The sequence below is a fragment of the Schistocerca serialis genome, chromosome 10 (genome assembly GCF_023864345.2).
Source record: "Schistocerca serialis cubense isolate TAMUIC-IGC-003099 chromosome 10, iqSchSeri2.2, whole genome shotgun sequence".
Taxonomy (NCBI): Eukaryota; Metazoa; Arthropoda; class Insecta; order Orthoptera; family Acrididae; genus Schistocerca; species Schistocerca serialis.
Window position 1 is genome coordinate 211509469 of NC_064647.1, and position 24890 is coordinate 211534358.

General features: G+C 39.3%; 1 protein-coding gene across 1 annotated transcript in view; it reads left to right on the forward strand.

The window, feature by feature from the left end:
* Positions 1 to 24890, forward strand: part of LOC126424790 (RAC serine/threonine-protein kinase) — a 770672-nt gene that overhangs the window by 700342 nt on the left and 45440 nt on the right. The window contains exons 4-6 of the mRNA XM_050087562.1: positions 21260 to 21464; positions 23910 to 24107; positions 24458 to 24649. Of these exons, the coding sequence (XP_049943519.1) occupies positions 21260 to 21464; positions 23910 to 24107; positions 24458 to 24649 (595 nt within the window). The remainder of the gene's footprint in view (positions 1 to 21259; positions 21465 to 23909; positions 24108 to 24457; positions 24650 to 24890) is intronic.

The window sequence follows — 24890 nt, forward strand, 5'->3', positions numbered from 1 at the left end:
TGTGGCTTCGTTAAGAACGTCACGACATTCTACAATGACGGTGACTGGCGACAGTAAACTTGTTTCATTCGATGTAAATAAGTCACGGTAAAGCCGTGCCTAAAATGTTCGCATTTAAAGCTAAATGAAATTATTGTCCTAACCTGTAACGTAGCTCATTGTTTACGTTCGCGCCATACATTAAGGCACGTGACCGTATTTCACACATAAAAACTAAAACTGCAGTAGGAAATATTAGATTATGAACAAGTCACCGGTGAGTATTCTGATGCATGTTGTTATCGTACACAAACCAGGAGGGTCCACAACGTAACTTTCATGGGATAATTTCTCAGTGTTACGTCAGAAAAAGTTGTAAGGCTTCAAATAAATGTTTCACTGAGTTCGTTTGTGGTGCCTAGAACGCATTTCCACACTTCACGCCCCGACAAGAAAAGTGGCAGAAGTTGAACGGCATCTTTTGGTAGTGTCACTGAAAAATACGTAGGAGGCGCCCCAAAATACACCAAAAAAATAATGGAATTTACTGCGAACAATACTTGAAATTTAAAGTAAGCGTCTAGTATTTCAATAAAAGTTTTATAAAATTAATTCATTGAATTCGAGTTTTGTATTGCGTTTGTGAGTTGTCACTGCACTTGTCGAGTTGCGACTTGTCAACAGAAGCTTGTGTTTACGATTGCTAGAAACCCTTCACGATTTCTTGCAATACTGTCAGCAGCCGTGCAGTTTTAGGCTTACTGTAATTAAATACAAATGAGTGTCTTATTGAAATTTGTTTTAATAATAAGGATCCTAATATGTTAACGGTGTTGCTCATGTTTTTCTTTCTACTCGCTGTAGATATTGGACGAGATAGCTTTCTGGCAGAGGTCGGGGGAGGCCATCGTAGGCTAAAAGTGTGCTGAATTTCTCGAAACTGCCAGTCTCGTAGATAAAGTACGTTTCGTATGCTCACCAACTTCTTACGTGTTTTTATTGTTAGTGTGGCCTAATAATTAACACAGTTAGTACTGATCAGAATGTCTGAGAGGTTGTCTTATTCTGGACCAAGATGGCCACCATGAATTCGTTCAGGAACTGTTACTGAAACTCTCAATATTACTATAAAGTTCGACTATCCTAAGTACGCATTTGTAGCTTCTGAGATTGTTCGAATTTGAATGTTAATTTAATGACATGTACTTCTTTTCACGGTGTAGAGTCTGAAATAGTTATCTAATATGAGTAAGATCGTGATGAGGCCATTTTTGTATTGCTCTTTCAGGCTAGGACATTTGAAGACAAAAACCAGAAATATGTAAAGCTACCCGTAGATGGTCAATAATGTTTACGATTTTTCCCGAATGCGCAATAATATTGACCTTCGAGGAGTGAGATTGTGAGGTTGCGCATTGATACTGAGAACATCAAAAGCTTTGCAAATGTGTTGCGCTTCCTGCAAATAATGTGCCGTCTTCTAGCAGTATTCGCAACATCCTTTAAAGTCTCTCGCATGCTACACAGACAAAGAAGGTTGTGTCAGGTTTGTTGTTGCTGTCGTTGTTGCGTGGAAAATGAGCACAGAACAAGACAAAAGATGGTTATTATTACAGTGCATCGAAATGTATGAATCACTGCCGGCATTTTGAGTTGTTAGGACAGATGAGTACAAAAACAAATATTAAGAACGATGAATAGTGTGTTTTGTTGCTCAGAATATAGGTATTGTATTAATTTGATTTGTGGTAAGGGGATATAGGGGTAATGTATCAAATGTCGGACCATCAACACACGAAGAACAAAATTTTCTTGGTTTTCAAGTCGCATCAATTCGAATAAAATTATCGATCTTTCGATGGAAGGGTGACACTTCTGTATTAATTGTAAGTTTCATGCTCGTGCATGACACACATTTCAATTATTTCAGCAGTAACCCGCCTAATCTTCGAAACTGTATTGCCCCAAGCTTTCTTTGCTCCATTGCGTTTTTCTTTCAGATTAGAGCAGTCAAGAGCTGCCTTAAAGGCTGAAATGGTTTATTTGGGAATATTGTATACCCCAACAGTGCGGCCATTTTTTAGAACAGTAATGTTACATAACTATGACGTCATACTGTCAAGAATATTTCTAGTATCAGAGCTTCGTGATCATTAAGGGAATATGAGTGGGGTGCTGTTGTTATTAGGGTCATCAAACGTAATGAAAATTTCAAAAAGCACACCACTGGGAAAGTAGAGGTCTTGCAGCGGGAGCGCAAAAAAATAATTACAAAATGTATAAAAAACTTCTCATTTATAGGCTTGCTAACTCATAAAGACTATCGGATTCCAAGGTAAATTAGACCTCGGGCGGCCGTTCAGATATTGTTTGCAAAACTGATAATACTAACATAGATTCTGAACAATCTTTGGTTTCTGGTGATCTATTGTGGACCTGGGTCAGCAACTGGTCAAATATTTATCAAGAAAGATCGCCAAACAGCCGTACGTTTTTGAGAAGTTATTTATTGTTACTACCAGTTTTGACATTTTAGTATGCGATCCCAGGCCCCATATGCAATTTCTGTGTATTTTCAGATGTATCTATATTGGTTTATAGGCGCCATCAGTGTCTTGATATCGTGAATACCTTATTCGAAGACTTGACAATCCAAGTCAAGTCGTCGAAGGATGCACTCGAAAATTCCCGATGCTTCAGCTCAACAAACAGCACGAAAAATGACGCACTTCGGAGAGATCTTTAATGCGATGTATCACCGAAACTGCATATTTCCATAATGTGCAAGTGTAAATGCAAAACCACCAAATATGATTTGTTATGGAAGCTGACTTCTTCCCGTCACAGCACAGGCTTCGATTGGATTGGGATCTAATTGCACTGTTTGAATAAATAATTAAACAAATAAATATTTCCTGTGTGTTCTGCTCGGTTAAAGGAATGAACGTGTAATAGGTGAACTGTTAATGCGTTGCAGAGTGATACCAAAGTTGATGGCGAGTCGCTACAATGACCAGGTACAGCATCACTTTTGTAAATATTATACGCACAGCACCGCATAAGGATCAACACTATATTCACAACAGCTGGTAATTGTTACGGCGCACAATACTGTTACGTATTTAATGTTGGCAGCGACCGTAAATATTCGGGAGCGGCACGAAGTGGGCCGACTTCCACCGATCACAGAGGGCCAAATAAAAGTGCGCACTCACTACATTTCCTGTGTTCTAGAGATGGGCAAACCGAAACACGTAACTGTTTCGAAACAAATGAAACAGTACAATGTAATGTTTCGATACGAAGTTTCGAAACAGTAAAACAGTTCGTATTTTGTAATCTAATAAACCTACACATTTTATCATCTTGAATGTCTACTGTATACGTATGTCCATATAAGCACAAATGAGGTGCGAGAGCGATAATCATATCGCAGAAAGTGTGAAACTATCACTTAGACGTCTTGGCAGTTTCGTATTTCCTGCAGCAAATGCGCTGCTTTCGTGTCCTGTGACTTTCATACTTTTCAATTGGCTGAGGACAGGCATAGCTGAAGACAGAAGAGCCACCACGAACGGAACTGGAGATGGGAGCAAACTGCAGAAACAACGCATATGCTACTGGGATTCCCACATTCCGTTAGTATGGGTAATATACCCATCCTGCTAATTTCCACGCACACAAGGGAATAATTGTGGATAATAGGCACAGTGGCTGTAGACTCACAAATAACGCCAAATAATTCGAATAAATAACAAAATATAACAAAAAATTTTGGTCTTTCAAGTTGTTCCGAACCGTTCCTATAAATTCATCATGCTTCCCAGCCCTTCCCGTTCACCATTGCACTATCAGTGATATGTCAAACAGATTGCTTGCAATTATACCTACATCAAATTTACGTATATGTCTAACAACTGTCACTCTACGCCTTTTTTTATTCAAAATGTTGTAGGCTTACTTGCGTTTCTTAATATGATTACTGTACATGGACAGAGAAGCGTATGTTATAAAAAAAAAGTATAATTTAACTGAATGATTTTCACATATTCATTATTTTGAATGTGAATAGTATGCGTTGTTTTATTGTTGGTTAGTGTTTATAAAGTAGATGTAACGCCATTTCGAAATTGGACAGTCAGCTAGAAACGAAGCTTTATTTTCGGATATCTTAAGCTTCATCCTATTGTTTGTCAAAAAGATTTCGACACTCTTGAAAGTGTTTCATGAAGTGGTATGTTGTGTTTCAGTACCTGTGCCGAGCCCGAATCTCGTCCGACACAGAGCGGAATGAAACATCACTGTTACGAAAGTGAGATCGAATCTGGTCCGAGACAGGGGCGGAATGAAACACTACTGTTTCGAAACAGTGAACCACAGCCGTTCCGAAACACTGAAACAGTTCCACGTATCGATACACTGTATCGAAACATAGAAACGTGGCCAAGTCTACTGTGTTCAGTCTCACAGAACTACGAAAAGGAAAGTCGCTACTCTACTCACCACACAGGGGAGATGCTGAGTCGCAGATAGGCATAACAAAAAGACCGTCACAAATAAAGCTTTCGGCCGTAAGGCCTTCGTAAAAACACACAGGCGTGCGTGTGTGTGTTTGCAGTCTCAAGCAGCTGAAGCCACACTGTACGGTGCTGAGATTTGATTAATTAGAATTCATAATATGCGTGCAGCTTGAATAACTACATTTACATGCATCACCGTTTTTCGCTGTCATGTTTACATGTAAAGCTGTGAAGTGGTTTGGTAGCCCAGTTAAATATGACGCCTGGAAAGCAGCTGTTCCAGTTTCTGATTTAGTTAATACAGCCGCTATTTCTCCTCGCTTAAATATTAGAGGTAAACAGGTTCATGCTCGGTCTAATATTTCTGCTTCTCCGTCACTGCACTGCAGGTCACTTCGTCCATATTATCCGAATATTTTGAAAACAAAACGTAACCTGACAACCCAGTCACGGTTCAAAATCGGTTGTGCGTCTACATGGGAGAGAGAATAGATTGTGTGGAAGTATAAAATCGGCGATTTCCAGAATCAGGGTGTACACGGCCCGGGACATCCGGGAGATCCGGGAAAAACCTGGGAATTTTTTCATTCCGGACAAATCCGGGAATTTTTTAGAATTCCGGTATTTTTCATTGTTTTTGTTCGTAGTTAAAGTTTTGTAGGTTTGACGTGTAAGATCTGATACGCTGACAACTTTAGTCCATTACTGCTGAATAATACTGCAGCAATGAAACATAAGTAAGAGAATAACACCAAAATAAAAGTTTCGTTGCATAGAAAATGGGTAATTTACACAATGCACAGACCAGTGCCGACACCGAAAAGTGTCAAAGGCTTTAGGTTGAAGATTATGCCGTACGTCCGTAACAACTAACGTGCATTCGATGTGCGTGACGTCACAATTGTTTACATTTCTAACAGATCACCAGAAAATATTACGAATAGTGGCTTGAGATGCGTTACTTTCAAAGTAAATTTCCACGCAAGATGATTTATGTTACGTGTGAGAATGTGCAGTGAATTTCTTAAATCACAGGGCGTTATAACCCTCATTCAAAACGTAACACTTTGAGGATCAGCCATTTTAAAATGTCGGGCCCAGAAGATAAGTCATTTATGCCACTATTTAAAATTTTACCGGCACATTTGTATTTGATATGACTTAACGTGTAACACACGCTAAAAAGAGACCGAGCTTCAAGTTAGTTTTCATATTTAATGTTCTTTCATAGATAAGAAATTATGCAATCGATGGCAAAAAGTGTAATTGACCTTCAAAAAAAAATGTGCATAATGTGTTATTGAGCTATGTCACAAATCTCTTCATGCCAGAACACTTCGACTTTTCTTCGCAACTGATAATCATTTTGGCACGATTTTAATTGCCAAATTAGAGCCTGTTAGTGGGCCTACGGACTTCCTATCATTGTAGGACTAATAACAGTGGATGCCAATAGACGATGCAATTCTCGTTCGTACATACACTTCTACTTACGAGTTAACCGGTGTAGAAGCGCACTTTGCTCAGTTGAGCGAGCTCGGCCTATCTTCGTAACGTACGCGCCGCGGCCTGTCTTTGTCGTAGGCATCGTGCTCTGAATAACTGCCTTCATTCGCTAGCGAGATCACGTGACATGAGCTATGACTGGCTGACAAAAGTGAATCGCTCAACGCAATCTCTATTTTAGAGTTTCGGAAACTACCGTGCTGTAATTTGTGGAATTTGTGTATATACTTTCGCAATACGAAAATAAACTCTGTGCATATTGTCTCGCATCAAACAACTTTCCAAACGCATTGTTTTTCCTGGATTTCGTTTCCTAAAGTGCTGGGACGTCCTCCGTCGGTATAAGACCTTTACGATAAAGGACTGATAGGTTTTACAGCTCCGAGGAAAAGTATACTGTTACTTAACACGGATGTATTTTCACCCGCTTTATACGCAAAATCAACCAGGAGAAATTGTGTTTTTAACCGGGAAGTCCGGGAAAAATCCGGGAAATTTTTTTTCTTGTCCACGTAGACACCCTGAGAATCGATTTTGGAGTAGGCCTAATACGTTTTGTTTGCATGACCGTCTTCTGCAGCAGCTGTTAAAACGGTTAATATTGGTTTTTCCACCTTCACGTTGCTGCAATTTCATGAAACAAAATTACACCAGACGCGTTTTGCTTTTATTTATAAAGCATCTTCCGTGGTTATTGGTTTTCCTTTGCATATTCTGCTTCTTCCCGCCTTACTAGCAGCTGTGGATGTCGAAAGGCTTCGATTCACATATGGAGTTGGCAGTGTTTGCCATTCTGACATAACGAACTGATATAAAAACTTAATGAAAAACACACACAACTTCAATTTACAAGAGTAAAATGTAAAAAATGCAGCGCAAAAAAATACTGCAGAATGGTAAAAACTGCCAAGTGCAACGTGAAGCAAAGTCTTTCCGCGTCAATCGCTGCTAGGAAGGAGGGAAGAAGCAGAATACATAACGAAACACCAATAAACGCGGAAGATGCTTAATACATAAAAGCGAAACGCGTCTGGTGTAATTCTCTTTAATTAAATTGCACTAAGCTCAAGACGGAAAACCAATAGTATGGAGTGTTTACATGACCAACCAGAAACGGTGTTGTGAAATCGGCTTACGGAATCCGATTTCGGTAGCCCCATGCAAACATAATGACTGACCCTTGGTTAATTAAGTCATAATATTCGTGCAGCTTGTAAGAATATTAAATCATCGTGTTAGTGGGACGACACAGTGTCCTGTGCATTGATTGGCTGAAATAAGCAAAGTTAGCAGCTGTATGAAAGGAGAAAATATAAAAATGCAGTAAATGAAGCAGGCAAAAAGGAATACAAACGTCTCAAAAATGAGATCGACAGGAAGTGCAAAATGGCTAAGCAGGCATGACCAGAGGATAAATGTAAGGATGTAGAGGCTTATCTCACTAGAGGTAAGATAGATACTGCCTACAGGAAAATTAGAGAGACCTTTCGAGAAAAGAGAACCACTTGTATGAATATTAAGAGTTCAGATGGAAACCCAGTTCTAAGCAAAGAAGGGAAAGCAGAAATGTGGAAGGAGTATATAGAGGGTCTATACAAGGGCGATATACTTGAGGACAATATTATGGAAATGGAAGAGGATGTAGATGAAGATGAAATGGGAGATATGATACTGCGTGAATATTTTGACAGAGCACTGAAAGACCTGAGTCGAAACAAGGCCCCGGGAGTAGACAACATTCCATTAGAACTACTGACGGCCTTGGGAGAGCCAGTCCTGACAAAATTCTACCATCTGGTGAGCAAGATGTATGAGACAGGCGAAATACCCTCAGACTTCAAGAAGAATATAATAATTCCAATCCCAAAGAAAGCAGGTGTTGACAGATCTGAAAATTACCGAACTATCAGTTTAATAAGTCACGGCTGCAAAATACTAACGCAAATTCTTTACAGACGAATGGAAAAACTAGTAAAAGCCGACCTCGGGGAAGATCAGTTTGGATTCCGTAGAAATATTGGAACACGTGAGGCAATACTGACCCTACGACTTATCTTAGAAGCTAGATTAAGGAATGGCAAACCTACGTTTCTAGCATTTGTAGACTTAGAGAAAGCTGTTGACAATGTTGACTGGAATACTCTCTTTCAAATTCTGAAGGTGGCATGGGTAAAATACAGGGAGTGAAAGGCTATTTACAATTTGTACAGAAACCAGATGGCGGGTATACGAGTTGAGGGACATGAAAGGGAAGCAGTGGTTGGGAAGGGAGCGAGACAGAGTTGTAGCCTCTCCCCAATGTTTTTCAATCTGTATATTGAGCAAGCAGTAAAGGAAACAAAAGAAAAATTCGGAGTAGGAACTAAAATCCATGGAGAAGATGACATTGTAATTCTGTCAGAGACAGCAAAGGACTTGGAAGAGCAGTTGAACGGAATGGATAGTGTCTTGAAAGGGGGATATAAGATGAACATCAACAAAAGCAAAACGAGGATAATGGAATGTAGTCAAATTAAATCGGGTGATGCTGAGGGTATTAGATTAGGAAATGAGACACTTAAAGTAGTAAAGGAGTTTTGCTATTTAGGGAGTAAAATAACTGATGATGGTCGAAGTAGAGAGGATATAAAATGTAGACTGGCAATGGGAAGGAAAGCGTTTCTGAAGAAGAGAAATTTGTTAACATCGAGTATAGATTTAAGTGTCAGGAAGTCGTTTCTGAAAGTATTTGTATGGAGTGTAGCCATGTATGGAAGTGAAACATGGACGATAAATATTTTAGACAAGAGAGAATAGAAGCGTTCGAAATGTGGTGCTACAGAAGAATCCTGAAGATTAGATGGTTAGGTCACATAACTAATGAGGAGGTGTTTAATAGGATTGGGGAGAAGAGAAGTTTGTGGCACAACTTGACTAGAAGAAGGGATCGGTTGGTAGGACATGTTCTGAGGCATCAAGGGATCACCAATTTAGTATTGGAGGGCAGCGTGGAGGGTAAAAATCGTAGAGGGAGACCAAGAGATGAATACACTAAGCAGATTCAGAAGGATGTAGGTTGCAGTAGGTACTGGGAGATGAAGAAGCTTGCACAGGATAGAGTAGCATGGAGAGCTGCATCAAACCAGTCTCAGGACTGAAGACAACAACAACAACAACAGCTGCCGTTTTGATTTCAGTGTTTGCGCAACCAACAGGCCGTATGAAACTTCCTGGCAGGTTAAAACTCTGTGTCGGACCGAGACTCGAACTCGGGACCTTTGCATGGTAGGACATTTGCCCGCGAAAGGCAAAGGTCCCGTGTTCTAGTCTCGGGCCGGCACACAGTTTTAATCTGCCAGGAAGTTTCATATCAGCGCGCATTACGCTGCGGAATGAAAATCTCATTCTGGTAGCAGGCTGTATTTGGTGATTTTGTGTTTATACTTACGTATTAAATAAATCTGCAGTTTCAGTGACATATCGCTGAAAAAATTACGTCGGCGCATGAAAACGGTACCGTCACAGGTCAATAGATCAATTAAGCCTTTTTTGGTGCGAGCAGGCTGTGGTTCATTGTGCAGTTTGTCTAATCGTCATGGATTGAAACTGAAACCACCTATTATCAGTAATGGTTCAGAAGACGGTACGTAAGTCATTAAGTTTAGGTAGGATGCAGTAAATGATGACTAACTAGAATGGGGAACTTTAGTCCTGAATAAGGCAACTAGAGGACTAGACAGCTCCCGCCAGATGTGTTGCCAGCTCTTGAAATCGGAAGTAAACCAAATCTGTCCATAAAAAGCCAGGAAGAGCTGAAATAAAATGTGGTGTATTGTTGTGCAGTTTTATTTTTGTAGTAATTGTATAAGATATTGGAGGAGAAGAGGGACATACACGAAAATGCAGTAGAGTACATATTCTTAGGTAACTCCAACTGTGTGAAGAATACTTTGATCAAACTTTATACGTAGACTACCCTAAATGAAATCAACACTGGTATTATTTATTTTGATGAACTTTTTTCTAACTTTCAAATTAAGTGCTTGGAAAATAATTTACTCACATCAGGTATATAAGTCACAGTTTAAAACAACTTCAGGAAATAATTGTTCCAAAGGATTTTGCTTCAAATGTACAGCGTTTCATTTTAATGGTTTTAACAGCTGGAGAGGAAAGTGTAGATGTTAAAGAATATAAAGCTTCGGAAAGCACAAAAGAATAAAAATTTAGAGGTGCGCCTTGTCCATCCCGTTAGAGAAATGATTTCTAGATGAACTAGTACTTCGAATGCTGATGTAACAATTTGAGACTTTATTTCTATGATATGCATATAAAGTGGCAGCCTATTTTTAAAACCTTGATATTTGACACAAAAATATACTTAAATTAAGTTTTTTACACAACTTTCTTTTAACATCAATAAAAATATAAATATTGTTTCTGCTAGGTACTTACAGGGCAAACTTGACAATTTCTGCACCATAATAGTACATTATTTCTTACACGTAGCAAACTACTGCGCGAAGTAGAAGTTCCAGCTTCCTCTCCCCAGTTCACTCGTTGGCACATAGTTTGATGCAACTGTGAAGTCCGTCTTCAGACTCTTCCTACAGAAATCAGGCCGCTTAGCCTGGAACAGCTTCCTTCATTATTGTGATGTTGCGACACTGTGCTGATGAAGTAAGCTATGGTAATGCTGCAACAGCGTTTCCGGTAAAGCTCTGAACTGTTTATATTCCGTAGTAAGGTTTTTGGTCTTGTGTGTGTGCAAGCCGACGTGCACAGTACAGCTAAAGGTACTGTTTTAGTTTGCTTTGCTTTCTGATTTCAATACAATAATGCATTTTCATAGGATATTGAAGCGTATTTGGAAATCTTAGTTCAATGCAAATAATTTTCCTTTAATCAACATGGATGTTAATGCTTTCCGATAGCCAAGAAAAAGGTAGAAAAGAAGCCAAATGATTGTGAAATAAGCAATTCTTCCGGACCGCAACTGAATCATTCTTTTGCCAGCTAAACGGTATTAAAAATAAGCCAGAATGAGCTTTGAAAGCTGATTTGGCAACACTGCCCGCCAGCAATGCACCAGTGGGATCTGGACACGCACTATTCACTCCCACTGTGTTGCCACTTCAGCTGTACAGACCATTGTGCTTCTTGCCATATTTCGCGATTCTAGGTCAATGAGAAGTACCCTAAAGGTTTTGTTGAGTGAGTTTTCTAGTATCAAAGTAAGTGACATAATCTTATGAGTGTATTGTCGTAGAAGCCTAAATTTCTTACACCGACAAGGGCCCATAGACTGTGGTATGGGACATGAATTTTAACTTGGTACGTCTTCCCGTTCTTGAGAAGAAGGATTCTTCGCTGACGGCCAGATCCTATAACGGTTCCGGTTTTACAGTTTGAGGCTCGTCGGATCCCTAAAAAAGACAAGCCGTTTTCCAAAACATGATCATTGCCCGCTGCGATTTTGAATGCCTACTGGTGGTGTTGCGTGCATGTGACGCAGTAAGGAAAGAATGTAAGTGGAAGAGAGACGAATTGGCAGTCATTATATCGAAGATACGGACCGCAAACGTGGAAATCCACGGACATACGCTGTTTTGTCAAAGGTTTCATTGTGACGCTGCGGCTGGAAACTAGAATATCTGAAATGGCGCTGGTCGCCTGTTGGCGCAACAATTGTCGTGGACACGCATGGAAAGTGGTTGATCGACGGTGAAATAATGGGTAGGCCGTGTGTTATTGGACGGCCACATCTCATCACGAAACGTAGAGGTCGGTGAATCCCCCCCGTATGTAATCCAGGAGAGGGAGCGATCTGTGGCATCTGATGACAGAGTACAATGCTAGTGCAGGCACATGTGTTCGGAGCACACCGTTCAAAGACAATTTTTGAACATGGAGTTCCACATCACACAACCCGTGTGTGTCCGTGAGTTGACCAACGACATCGTCAGTTATGATTGGAGTGGACACAGCATCACAGAGCTTTCACCGTGGATCAATAGACACGTTTCGCCTGTCGAATGAATCGCATTTCTTGCTATAGCGGGTCGATGGCTGGGTCCTTACACGCTTTCATCCAGGCGAGTGGCTGCACAAAACATGCACTGCGCCATAGATGCAGGTAATTATGCTGTGGGGTACATTGAGTTGGGCCCCCATGGGATATGTGGTGGTAATTGAAGGCTCATGGCAGAAGTGAACTGTGCGAAATTATATTGCGTACCACTTGCATCGCTTGATGCCTGAAGTCTCCCCCTACATCTTCCAGCAGGATAGCTGTCCAAAGGTCACAATACTGCTATAGCGGTTTGAGACACATTACAGTGAACTCACATTGATGTCTTGGCCAGCAATTGTGCTTGATCTGATCCTGTAAACTGTGGGAGTTGCTTGACCTGTGCATTTACATCTGGTGCCACATACTTCTGGAATTCTGTCAAGGACTTGCAGAATCCCTGCCAAGCAGAATTTCTGTTGTACTGTGTTTGAAAAGTGGAACAACACGCTATTAAACAGGTCGTCATGTTTTTGCTCATCAGTGTAAGTAGAACACACAATACGACATGGAACATCTCTGGCCGAGCGTGCGAGGTATTTTGGTAGCCACTGAAAAAATGCATTTTGTTGAGGTAAAGAGTTTTAGATATATACAGGATGTCCCTGAAGGAAAATTGAAGATTCAGAGATCAACTGTGAAACACATCTCTTCTGCTGAAAAATGCTCATAGCTCTTTAACATATGCATTTTGGAGCCCATGTGTAAAAGACTTTTTTTTTTCTTCTTCGATTGATGATGCCTCTCATATTCCTTAATAATGACCATTCCTCCTGGGAGACCCTGTTTGATGTGTTCGGAGCTGTTCCTTGGATGAAAAATTTTCATCAGTTAAAAAAAATTAACATTGCTCTGATCCTAATTAAAACTACAAAAGTTTTTTGAGTTGCTTATACTTACAGACGGTATAGAGTTAAATGCTGAACATGAACTTCGGATTTTTTTAGGCAATAGACGCTTTAGAGCTATTTTCTATGGCTACAAAGAGCTGAGTGCAGTGGTTGTTGCCTACGGTTTGATTAAAATTTGTTGGTAGTTGACATGTCAAGTGTTAGAGGTGTCTTTCTCCAGTCAGAGAGCACAACGCCGTTGCCGGACTGCCACAACAAATGGTCAGTCCACTTGTGATTCCTTGTCTGGCTTTCTTTTTTTCTTTTCTTTTCTTTTTTAATCCCAAATCCAGGGTCCGGTATTGTGCGAACAGTATATCATGGCAGGCGGCCACGACCGTAAACAAATGAGAACTATGACTCCTCGGGGGCGGGGGAGCGGTCTGAGTTGACAACCCCCGCCTCCCTATCGAGGTGCTGCCATCCTACGTCCGAGTTCTGTGCTCCCACGAAATCAGAACTGACATAACTGTTATAGGGATCGCTGATTCCTTTTGTTGTGGCGAGAGACGCATTCAGATCCCTTTATACAGCAGGATTAATCTCTTCACTCATTTCAAAATAAGAAAACAAAACAAGCAATCCACAACACAAAGGAAATTGAAGTAGGGCTACATTGTTTGCTGCAGTTGGCAGTGGTAGTTTAGGTCCCACCTCTAGCTGTAACTTAACCATAGTTCAAAACGGTCCCCACCTATAGTGCGTTTAAAAGAATTTTAAACTTTTGACTGTTCAGTACGGAGCGAGTGGAGGGAAGCATAGTTGCCAGCGTGTGCTGGAAGAGTCAGCAGGCGACCACAATGACCGACCTGCGATCTTTCTCAAATTCTTTTAAAGAAACTACTCGCTACTAAAATCTTAATTCTCGCACATCTTATAGTTTAATTCCTCAGCTGCATGATGAACCGGCTATCACTTCGTTAATAGTCATAATTATTGTGATATTTCGATAGTAGGTACACTGCAGCAAGAAATTCTCAGTTTGTAGTGAAAAGTAGGCATCGCTATTAATTTGTGTTTGGTGCGTGATAGATTAAAAGTTGCTGCGTATTAAATGTAGATGATATATTGAATTATTCTTTAAACGTGTAAGGATATCGCCGTCTGTTTTCGATTTCGAGAAAATTTAATGTACCGGGTGATCACAAAGTCAGTATAAATTTGAAAACGTAATAAACCATGGAATAATGTAGATAGAGAGGTAAAAACTGGCACACATGCTTGGAATGGCATGGGGTTTTATTAGAACAAAAAAAGTTCACAAAATGTCCGACAGATGCGGGTCGTTTGGTGGTGATAGTGTGCTCAGCCGCCACTTTCGTCATGCTTGGCCTCCCAGGTCCCCAGACCTCAGTCCGTGCGATTATTGGCTTTGGGGTTACCTGAAGTCGCAAGTGTGTCGTGATCGACCGACATCTCTAGGGATGCTGAAAGACAACATCCGACGCTAATGCCTCACCATAACTCCGGACATGCTTTACAGTGCTGTTCACAACATTATTCCTCGACTACAGCTATTGTTGAGGAATGATGGTGGACATATTGAGCATTTCCTGTAAAGAACATCATCTTTGCTTTCTTACTTTGTTATGCAAATTATTGCTATTCTGATCAAATGAAGCGCCATCTGTCGGACATTTTTTGAACGTTTGTATTTTTTTGGTTCTAATAAAACCCCATGTCATTCCAAGCATGTGTGTCAAAACTCTCTATCTACATTAATTTTTCAAATTTATGCTGACTTTTTGATCACCCGGTATTTAAAGCGCCGTGACGAACTCTTGCTTCAGTGAAAAAAACTAGAATAAAATATTCATAAATTTCTGGTATCTCATTAATGGTTTGAGATATCCAAACAAGATTTTGGCAAATGATAGCACGCAAAGACGAGTGTTTTACCGTACGTTAGTATGCGAAACTTCCGTATCTATCGCCGCGATATTCAGACGACTACAGATTTTTTCAGTGAAATAATGTAATTGAGAGCCATCGATAGCTGGTGAAGCGAGAACTGCTTGTGGGTTTTATGACAATGTAAGTGAAGAAATTACAAACTTTTTGTATACTAACAATGGGCTGTTTCATAAACTGTTGACCTGAGTAGCTCTCAGTTGTTAGTATTGTAATACACTATTTCAGGATACTGTAACGATTCCAACTGCATTAGTGTTGGCGAGATGAATATTTCTGAACTCGGCTATGTTTTGACAAAAGCAGATTTTAACATGGCAACAAGAGAAGTTACGTATTCGTCACAGCCCTTCATGAATCAATGCCTCCTGTACTGCGTTCTTGGTATGGCTGACAAATCAAGACCAGTCATGTCGTGCAACATTTTCAGTGGCTTCTTTGGTCAGCACTTCAACCGCACTGAGCGTAAATTTCATGTTTTTTGCCACATTACTTTTCACTTACGCCCATAAACTCTGTCGGATTTAAACAAGCATGATACGAAGGAAGCCTGGTTAAACTATTCCATTTACCGTTAGCCAGTTCGTCGACCAGGTAGCTTGAAGTTTTGGCTTGTACAGCACTAAAAGTTCGATTACCTTCGCTTTACACACGCTGAGTTCACCTTTATCTCATGGCACATTTCTTTGCACCCATAAAATATCCGCTTTCCTTCCCTGTATTGTTGGAGGTTTGTGTATGAGAAGGGAGTGGTAATGCGTTTTGTCCGTTACTATTATCGAATTCCGAAGAATGTTTTGCAGCAGCTCATGAACGTGTTCTCGGCCGACACTTTTATTGAAAATATCGTATTCAGATGTACAGCACTGTTGTTATTAATGCAACACCAACACAAAAAATTTGTTCACAATATCTGAGACGACTTGAGAATACTTCATTGCCAGAAAATACGATATTACAATGGGAGCGGACGAACCTTGCATGTAATGCCTGTTGTTTATTCATGGTCTGGCAACAGTGGCGCGTTTCCAGCAGACCTGCTGGCGTCGTGGTAAGGAAAGCCGGCTCGCCATTGGTGTTACCTGGGCAACGGCGTCACTTCCTGTACCGTCAGCCAACTAATTTGAAACACACTCTAAAACAGCCACGATGGTGTGTCCGCATAGTACTTCCATTTCGCATTTCATCATACGGACAACCATACCTGAAACAATACACACAAAACGGTGGTAACTAAATACGCACATTTCGTACACACCATTTGCCAAAGATTACTGTTTTTTTTTTCGCACAAGACACGATTCAGCTTCACATATTCAGTTATCATCATCGCAGATATCGACCTAAAATAGGTAAACTTCATACGACGTGGCGTAAAACAGAATTTCTTGAAGGCAGTAAATGATCGTTGCAACTTGGCCTATACACAAATATAAGAGTCTTACACAAATAACTTCTGCAGCGCAGTGGAAAAGCTAGATCTGCTGAAGGTTCTGGGTTCGAATCTCGTCAGGTAATGTTATTTAAAAATCTTTATCGAAGTTATTTATTATTGTTTTTAATTAATTAGTTTGAATTTTTTTATTTTTAATCTTCTGTTGCATCATTTTTATCTTGACTTTTTTTGTTTGCTCTTATTTTTCTTCCTATCATTTTTTTTATGCGTTTGTAAACTACCGATGTCGCCTGCAATCAAATGAATGCCACCCAGGACTGCTTGCGTGGCTAACGGTTCACTTATAGCGCTGAAAGTGAAATCTTTTTCTGTCTTGAGCCTGCTCGCACAGGTCAGGTATAATCGCCATGAGCAAAGGTAGTATGATTAATAGGTCGCTTCTGGTCTCTGAGCGCCGTTTTCTCGGATACGTTGCATATCAAGAAATTGTGGCTAAGTTGGGACAAGGGTGTGAATATTCAGGACTACAAGACACGTCATCTGTTGTAGTTCAGCCAGTGGTCACTCGAAATCAGCTGTGGGCAAAGCACCTCGCGTTCCCGCCATACCTGTTGGCAGACAGCAGCTTCCGACGTTGCTCCGCGTTACTAGTAAAGTGACACACCTTGTTTGCGTGTCTCTCTTAGGCCGGTATTACACTATCAAATTTCTTTGTCCAATATCTTTGTCAAAGATATTTGATAGTGTAATAAGGACTTTGTCAAATGTCGTCCAATATTTAATCAAATCTATGGCCTCGCTGTATATTTGATCAAAGAAACCGCTTGTCTTCTGAGCGCTAGGATCGCTGCAGCGTTCTGTTGTCTGTAGTGTTTTTATAACCATTGCCGGTAAATACAATTGGTGTGTGCCGACAACTACAAAATTAATAGAGATGTCTGAAGCTGATGAGGCGCTTTACAACGTGAGGCACCCTGAATACAAAGATAGATTAAGAAGATTGGAGACCTAACCTGACCTGACCTAACCTAACATAACCCTCTCCTGTAGCAAGGAATCGGAGTGTTATAGTGAGCCTGTCTTCTGAAGATGTAGCAGTTCTTAAGTGAATATTGTGCTTTGTGATATGAGGATACACTTCATTGAGCACATACAGAAATGTATGCTCATCCATTCTTAAGTAATTGATGTACGACTTGACGTCTTCCACTGTAAGCTCACGTAACAAGTTTTGTTGAATGCTTTTATCGTGTCGTCGTAAAATCCACGGCTTCACCCAGATTAGATTAGTTTTTTCGTTCCATAGATCCGTGCTGAGGAGATCCTCGTGGATGTGGAACATGTCGATTTTTTTAAGCTGAAATAACAATACTAATAGTATGAATAAATACAATACATCATTTGTTTCTATTAAAAATTTCACCAATGGAGTAGAAGTAAGTCTTTCAGGCTCCTTTTAAACTGATCTTTATTTCTAACTAAATTTTTTATGTTTGCTGGCAAATTATTGAAGATGAGTGTTCCTGAGTAGTGGACCCCTTTTTGAACTAAAGTAAGTGCTTTTAAGTCCTTGTGCAGATCATTTTTGTTCCTGGTATTGTATGTATGAACTGAGCTGTTTATTGGAAAAAGAGATATCTCTGTTTGCGACAAATTTCATTAAGAAGTAAATATACTGAGAGGCAGTAGTTAGTATACCCAGTTCTTTGAAGAGGTTTCTGCAGGAGGTCCGTGAATTTACTCCACAAATAATACGATTACACGCTTTTGGACCTTGAAAACTTTTGTTTGACTTCAAGATTTACCCCCAAAATATTATCCCATACGACATTATGGAATGAAAGTATGCAAGCTTTTTCATTTTTATGTTGCCTATGTCTGCTAACACTCGAATTGCAAATACAGATTTGTTAAGGCCTTTCTGCAGTTCTGTGGTGTGCTCCTCCCAACTGAATTTATTATGAAGTTGTAATCCCAGGACTTTTAAGACTGTCAACCTCGTATGTATGGTCCCCCCCCCCCCCCACTTCTTTTCCGCATGTGCACACAATGCAATTGGAGTACGTAGAACTGCTGCGGCTAAATAACAAGTTGTTGTCAGCCATCTTGAACTTTGACGAAAAATTTGATGACAGTGTAATACCCCTTGTAGCGCTACGTCAAATATCTTTGTCAAATATATTGGACGGAATATTGGATCACATCTTTGATCAAATCTTTGACAAAGAAATTTGATAGTGTAATACCGGCCTTAACCGAGCGGTAGCTAATGTGGCAACACTGCAGTGCCAAGTGACAGGCGTCAAGTATCAAGTAATTGTAATCGGACTATAAACACAACACCGCACGCGAAACAACACTATATTCACAGTTGTTACAGCATGCTACGAAGGTTGTTCGATAAATCTGGTTAAAAAGCAAAGAAAAAAAAGTTTTTGTTTCGTAAAAAATTCACCTTACTTCTTGACATAGTCACCCTTTGATGGCATGGACATCAGGTCCTCCAGCTTTTCCATCCCATCAGAAAATACTAGTTGACTGTAACTATCAAAGCCCATGTACTTTCGCCATTGCTATCACTATTGTATAGGATGGTGCAGTATCCTTTTTTGCATGTCAACGTCGGTCTTCTTTCAGCCAACACGAGTTTAAAATGATCCAACAACGAAGCATAACAGGGCCCAGCTATAGTTTTACCTTTTTCCAAATAATCTAAAAAAGGTTATTGTTTGGGAATCGCAAAAAACAGTGGTTGCCACCTTACCAATTGACAAAATGGTATTTGCCTTCTTCAGTGCACTTTCACCTGCCTTTTTCCGTTGTTGTGACTGTGGTGTGTGATGATGGATCCAGGTTTCATTGACAGTCGCAAATCCGTGCAATAAGTCTTGCAGATTGTGATTAAAGATACTGAGACACTGTGTTGAAATGTTCTGCCAGATGCACTTATGATTGACTGTGGGCAATCTTACAGCACCGACATTGCTTTTTCATAGCCAGTTCTCTATGCAGGATATTATGCATTTGCTCAGTTTAGATGAGTACAGTTTCGACAATCTCACAGATTTTTATTCGGTGGTCTTTCATTATATGTGATGGATTTTGTCAATGGTTTCCTTTGTGGCGACTTTAGTTACATGGAGCTCTTCATTTTCGTTCCCTTTCCAGTAAAGTTTAAATTCATTAATCCAAAAGTAAATGGTCTTCAATGATGGTGCAGAGTCTGCGTGAACTTCCTTCAATCTGTCTTGATATGTGCGGCAGTCCAATCCTCCAAACGAAAATGTTTTAAAAAATCGTGAAACTCTTTTCTTCATTTTCAATTGCAGTTGACGCACTGACCAATTCAGATGGCTGTGAATAATGAACTGTCTGCTGTACATTGTTGAAATTCCTTATATGATCCTTGGAATAATACATTTACGCCATATGAAGGGGCACCAAAAATGTTCCAATCTTTCATGGAAATTTACCAAATTTGTCAAACCATCCTTGTATACCAGCAGCTAAACAATTTACAGGTGCCAATACAGCTCCATAAAAATGTGTAACATAAATTTTGAAAACAAGCTATTGTTAAGGGAGATATTAAAAAAACAGTGAATGATTTTCCCCCTTAATATTGATGATTAAGTAGTGAAATTTAAATTCCTATGAGTAATATATTCAAAACACTAACCCAGTCTTGCAATGTCTTTATTCATTTCTTGCTTTGTGTCAGCACTGCATCCATTGAGAGAATCTTCTCCCCCTACACGTGTGTTTGGTCATAATTAAGAAATAATTTAGGAAAGACAAAACCTGAGAGATTAGTGAATGTCTATAAATTTCTGCATTTGGATTCAATTATAGTTTAGAGTCATTACGATTCTGCTTTTTTTTCCCCTCCCTCAGGAAGTGTAAATGTTATTTAACTGTCTGTCTTATATTGCAAGAAAAGTTAAAATACAGAAATAATAAAATAAATTATTGCAATAGTAACTAGTTGCCTTCAATACATATGATGTCTCTCTTTAATTTGTGTAAGGCTAACTATATAATATTTTGTATGTTACTTAATATTTCATGATTAAATATAGTTGAGTTAATTGTATGTGTTTTTGGCTTCTTTTTTCCTCCGGGTGAAATTAAAACCACCCTGGATTTATTTCATAAGACAACTTGAACGTGAGAGAGACTGTTTTAAATTTTATCTTGCAATATAAGAAATACAGTTAAATAACATTTACACTTCCAGAAAAAAAATGTGGAATCGTAATGACTACAAAGCACATGTAGATACATTACAGTCAAATATGAAATCAAGTGTTGGGTATTTTTTCCAGAAAGTAATTGCCTGGAGTGTAGGGAAGTGGAACTAACAGATAAGAAGGCAATAGAAACTTCTGAAGTGAAGTGTGCTACAGAAGATTACTACAGTTTAGATGGGAAGATCATGTAATTGATGAAGAGGTAGTGAATCAAACTGGGTAGAAAAGTTACACCACAACTTGGCTCAAAGAAGGGAAATTATTTATAGTACATATCCTGAGACATCAAGGAATAGTTAATTTGGTAATTGAAGGAAGTGTGTGTGATAAAAATTGCAGTGGGAGAGCTGAATCAAACCAAGCCTTCGGACTAAAGACTACTGCAGTAAATTATTTAAATTTTGGGTCCTGCAAATTCAGTGTGTTAATCCATCTAGAACTATCTTCATTATAAATAAACCTACTTTATGCAGTAAATGTGTCTGACAATTATTAAACTGTTTCCATAGCATTTGTTGCTTGTGATCCCTTTTCTGCTATTTGACTAGTGGATACCAACAGGGACCTGAAAAATCACTACTAATTTTCATTTATTTATTTTGTTAAAAAATTGTGATGTACATAGCCATAGTACCTCTTGCCATTTTGATTGAAGAAAAGCAAATTTTTGTTGAGTTACAGTTCACAAAGAAAAATTTGGACTAGGCTTATTAGATGACTAGTAGTTGAGAAGATCAGTAAAAGTTTGTAATTTCCAGGGAAGAATGGGTTGCTGCAATCCGTTATGTAGCGGACCGCCTTGCGGGATCGGAGGATGTGGACATGCCTACATCTGACCTGGATAGGAGTGCGTCCTTCGGTGACAGCTTTGACAATGGCTCGTCTGCAGCTCTTAATGAACTCGGTGCCAAGTTTTCTGTACAAGGCACCTCGAATAGCAAATCTTCCGGAAAGAAGAAAGTGGTATGTATTCAGAATTTTAAAAATGTTTGAAGCTTGTAGGGATCATTTGAGAACTACAGTAACATAAAAATGGGTTAGTTCATTCCATGTCAGTCCATCAAGGCCATGACACCCACTATCTACTTGAGAACTGAGTAACAAACTTAACTTGATATATATGTGAAATTTTAGTTTTTAATGCCGTGTTGGTGAGTCAAATTTATGTTTCTGTGCTGCGTACTGACTATGCCAAGAAACTGAATCCAGTTTTGCGACAGATATTCCTAGCCTAGTTAAGCCAATATTCGGCTCTTTTTCAGGAGTTTTCACCTTTACAGTACAGACATTAACATTGTATAATGATGACGAGTTGTTATGTGCTTGTTTCTAATAATAAGTGTGGTACAGGTTTGGTCCAGTTTATCCACAAGAACAGAGCTCAGTCCTCTAATTTTAAGTACTTTGCCTTTTATCAACTGACTTAACACAGTTGAGATGAAATGTCTCATTTTCTACACTTAAAAGGATCACAGTAAATTTTCTTACACAGAGAGATGGTGTGCAGGTACCTGTCTGTAACATACACATATCAATCAGATAATCAGTGTGGATGACCATTGCTTCACTATAATGTATGTACTTGGTCTTCATCAGTCAGTTCATCCACACATGGCAGTACACATGAACTTTGAAGATACTGTCCAAGAGAACACTGACTACTTCTGTTTCCCTTATTGCTTGAGGTGTAAAACCACCATTTGTCATAGATAATTAAGAAGAGACAGGCCTAACATAAAAAAGTGATTAATGGCAGAATCACACTGTTCCATTGTTTCTTTACAAAGTATTTCAAATTATTATTTTAATATTATTGCTACTATTTTCAGCAGGAAATACTTTCTTTTCTTTTGTATGTGAATATTTGTAAAATCGAAACAACCAAATTTATGAAAAGCAATGAATTATGCAACACAATTCAATACAAGAGCTCAAACAGCGGGCTCCACGAACACGACTCAAAACAAATGAAATGTGTTATGGAATACATTTAGTGGCATTTAAATAGTGTTTCCAAATAGGATTTGTCCCTAGGGAAATCCAAGGTAGCCCCTTCAACTTCAGCAGTTCACAGGTAATCATAAATTACCAATTTAAACAATTTTTAAATAGCATTTTCCACTCATTCCATTTCTACAAGTTGGTTGTTTCTGTCTGACAGAGAAATATTTATAATAATATTATAAAACTTCCAAAGGAACCTATGAGGTGTCAACACTTCAAAAATTTAATATCACCCATGCATCAATCTTGTGTAAATGAAATCAAACAGTGGAAAATCTGGGATGGAATAATGACAGTATTATGAAAAGGAAATATTACTATCCGCCATATGGAGGAGAACATGAAATACAGGAAATGTATTCACAGTTCCAAATATGAAAAACCATCGACTTGATAATGGAATAATGGTAATGAGAATTTGTGCTGGACTGGGACTCGAACCCAGATTTCCTGCTTATCACGAGTAGTTGCCTTCCCATTCGAATACCTGACCACAACTCAGGGCCAGACTTGAACTTCCACATGTTTCAACCTGTAGTCATACATCCGTTATATATATTTCCGTACGGTGGAGACATTTTGCCACTGAGGCCACACTGCGAGCAACTGTGCCCGATGACAGAAGCGATCTGGGTGGCAGGGGTAAAGATGACCCTGGGGTGTGGAGGGGGAGAGACAGTAGGGTAGGGGTGGGGAGGGGCAGTAAAGGGCTACTTGTGGGAGAGTACAGGAGGGTAGGTGGCCAGGGTATAGCACAGTTTTCATCTTGTGTACTGCTGAACAAGACACGGTCTGAAGATGGTATGTTTCAGTCATGTGGCTTTTGTGAAGTTTGGGGTTTCGTTTTGGTGTTGAAAGTACATGTCTCATAAGTTAAAACTCTTAATCCATATTTAGATTTTGTTGTGTGATACATAGGTAACTCATTGTCAGCCATGGTTAAAGTGAACTGGAAGGGAGGGAATGTTTTCAACTTTCTGTATCACTTGGCACAAATAATGTCTCGTACAGTAAAGCATACAGTAAGGCAGCATTTCACTTTGAAATAAAAATTCAGTCCGAATTATAGTGAAAATTAGTGAAGGTTTACTGTATTTTGTTGTTTTCAGAATTTTGGCTATTTTGTTAGTCTGCCAAAGAAGGGGGTAATAGACATATTTTATGGCCACTGCTTGGGACACTGTTACTTGATACACTACTGTTTTAGCTCGATTTATAACTTATTCTTAACAGTACTGTTGGTATGAATGGGCTGTTACCCATTGTTAATAGCTATCATTTTGATTGAGTGTATGTTTTTTTTTTAATTTCATTCCTCTTGTTTTATGTTTGATAAGGCTTTAAATATACATTGTATATAGCTTAACAGAATTTTATTCTAAATTTCTATTTCTCTGTCCACAGACACTAGAGAATTTTGAGTTCCTTAAAGTCCTTGGAAAGGGGACATTTGGCAAAGTAATTTTATGCCGAGAAAAGGCTACTGCACACCTTTATGCAATAAAGATTCTGAAGAAGGAGGTTATCATCCAAAAGGATGAAGTGGCCCATACTCTGACGGAGAACAGAGTACTGCGGACCACAAGCCATCCATTTCTCATTGTGAGTATTAATTGACATTTAAAACTCAACTGTTCATATTACTAAATTGTGTCCAAATACCGAAATTTACTGTAAAATTGACATTTGAGGTTTTGATAATGCCAGCTAGGTGGAACGTATCGTTAGAATGTTTTGTTTTCTGGCGTAGTTCTTTGCATACAGCAGTCATTGGCTGATGTGTTGCACCATTTTTGGTTGTCACTCATTAAGTATTATTTGCTTTGCTCCTTATGGATTTTTATTAACAACTGAATACTGATGTATGGTGGAGCTAGTATATTTCCTCATGCAGAATTGTCATTTACCATTGAACACAAAGTTTTTACAATTGATTATATCTTATGTTTCAGTCGCTGAAGTATTCATTTCAGACAGCTGACCGGTTGTGTTTTGTTATGGAGTATGTGAATGGTGGAGAACTCTTCTTCCATTTATCGAGAGAGAGAATATTTAGTGAAGAACGGACACGCTTCTATGGGGCAGAGATCATCTCGGCACTTGGATACCTGCATGAAGAGGGCATCATCTACAGGGATCTTAAGGTACTAATCAGTTAGACTTGCACTTCTCAGTTTCTAGCTGAATATATGTGTTTGTGAGAGTGTACCCAAATTTTCCAGAGTAGTGCTACCTTGGGTGGAGCCTCTGGGGTTCACATTTTTCTCACTAGGGGTGTATTGTGCAACTTTTTGAGAGGTCAGAACTGCCTCTGGAAGTGTCCAGGAAGTTTTTGTCTGTCTGTTGTCATAACTGGACAAGGGTCACAACATACTCAGAAGCTCA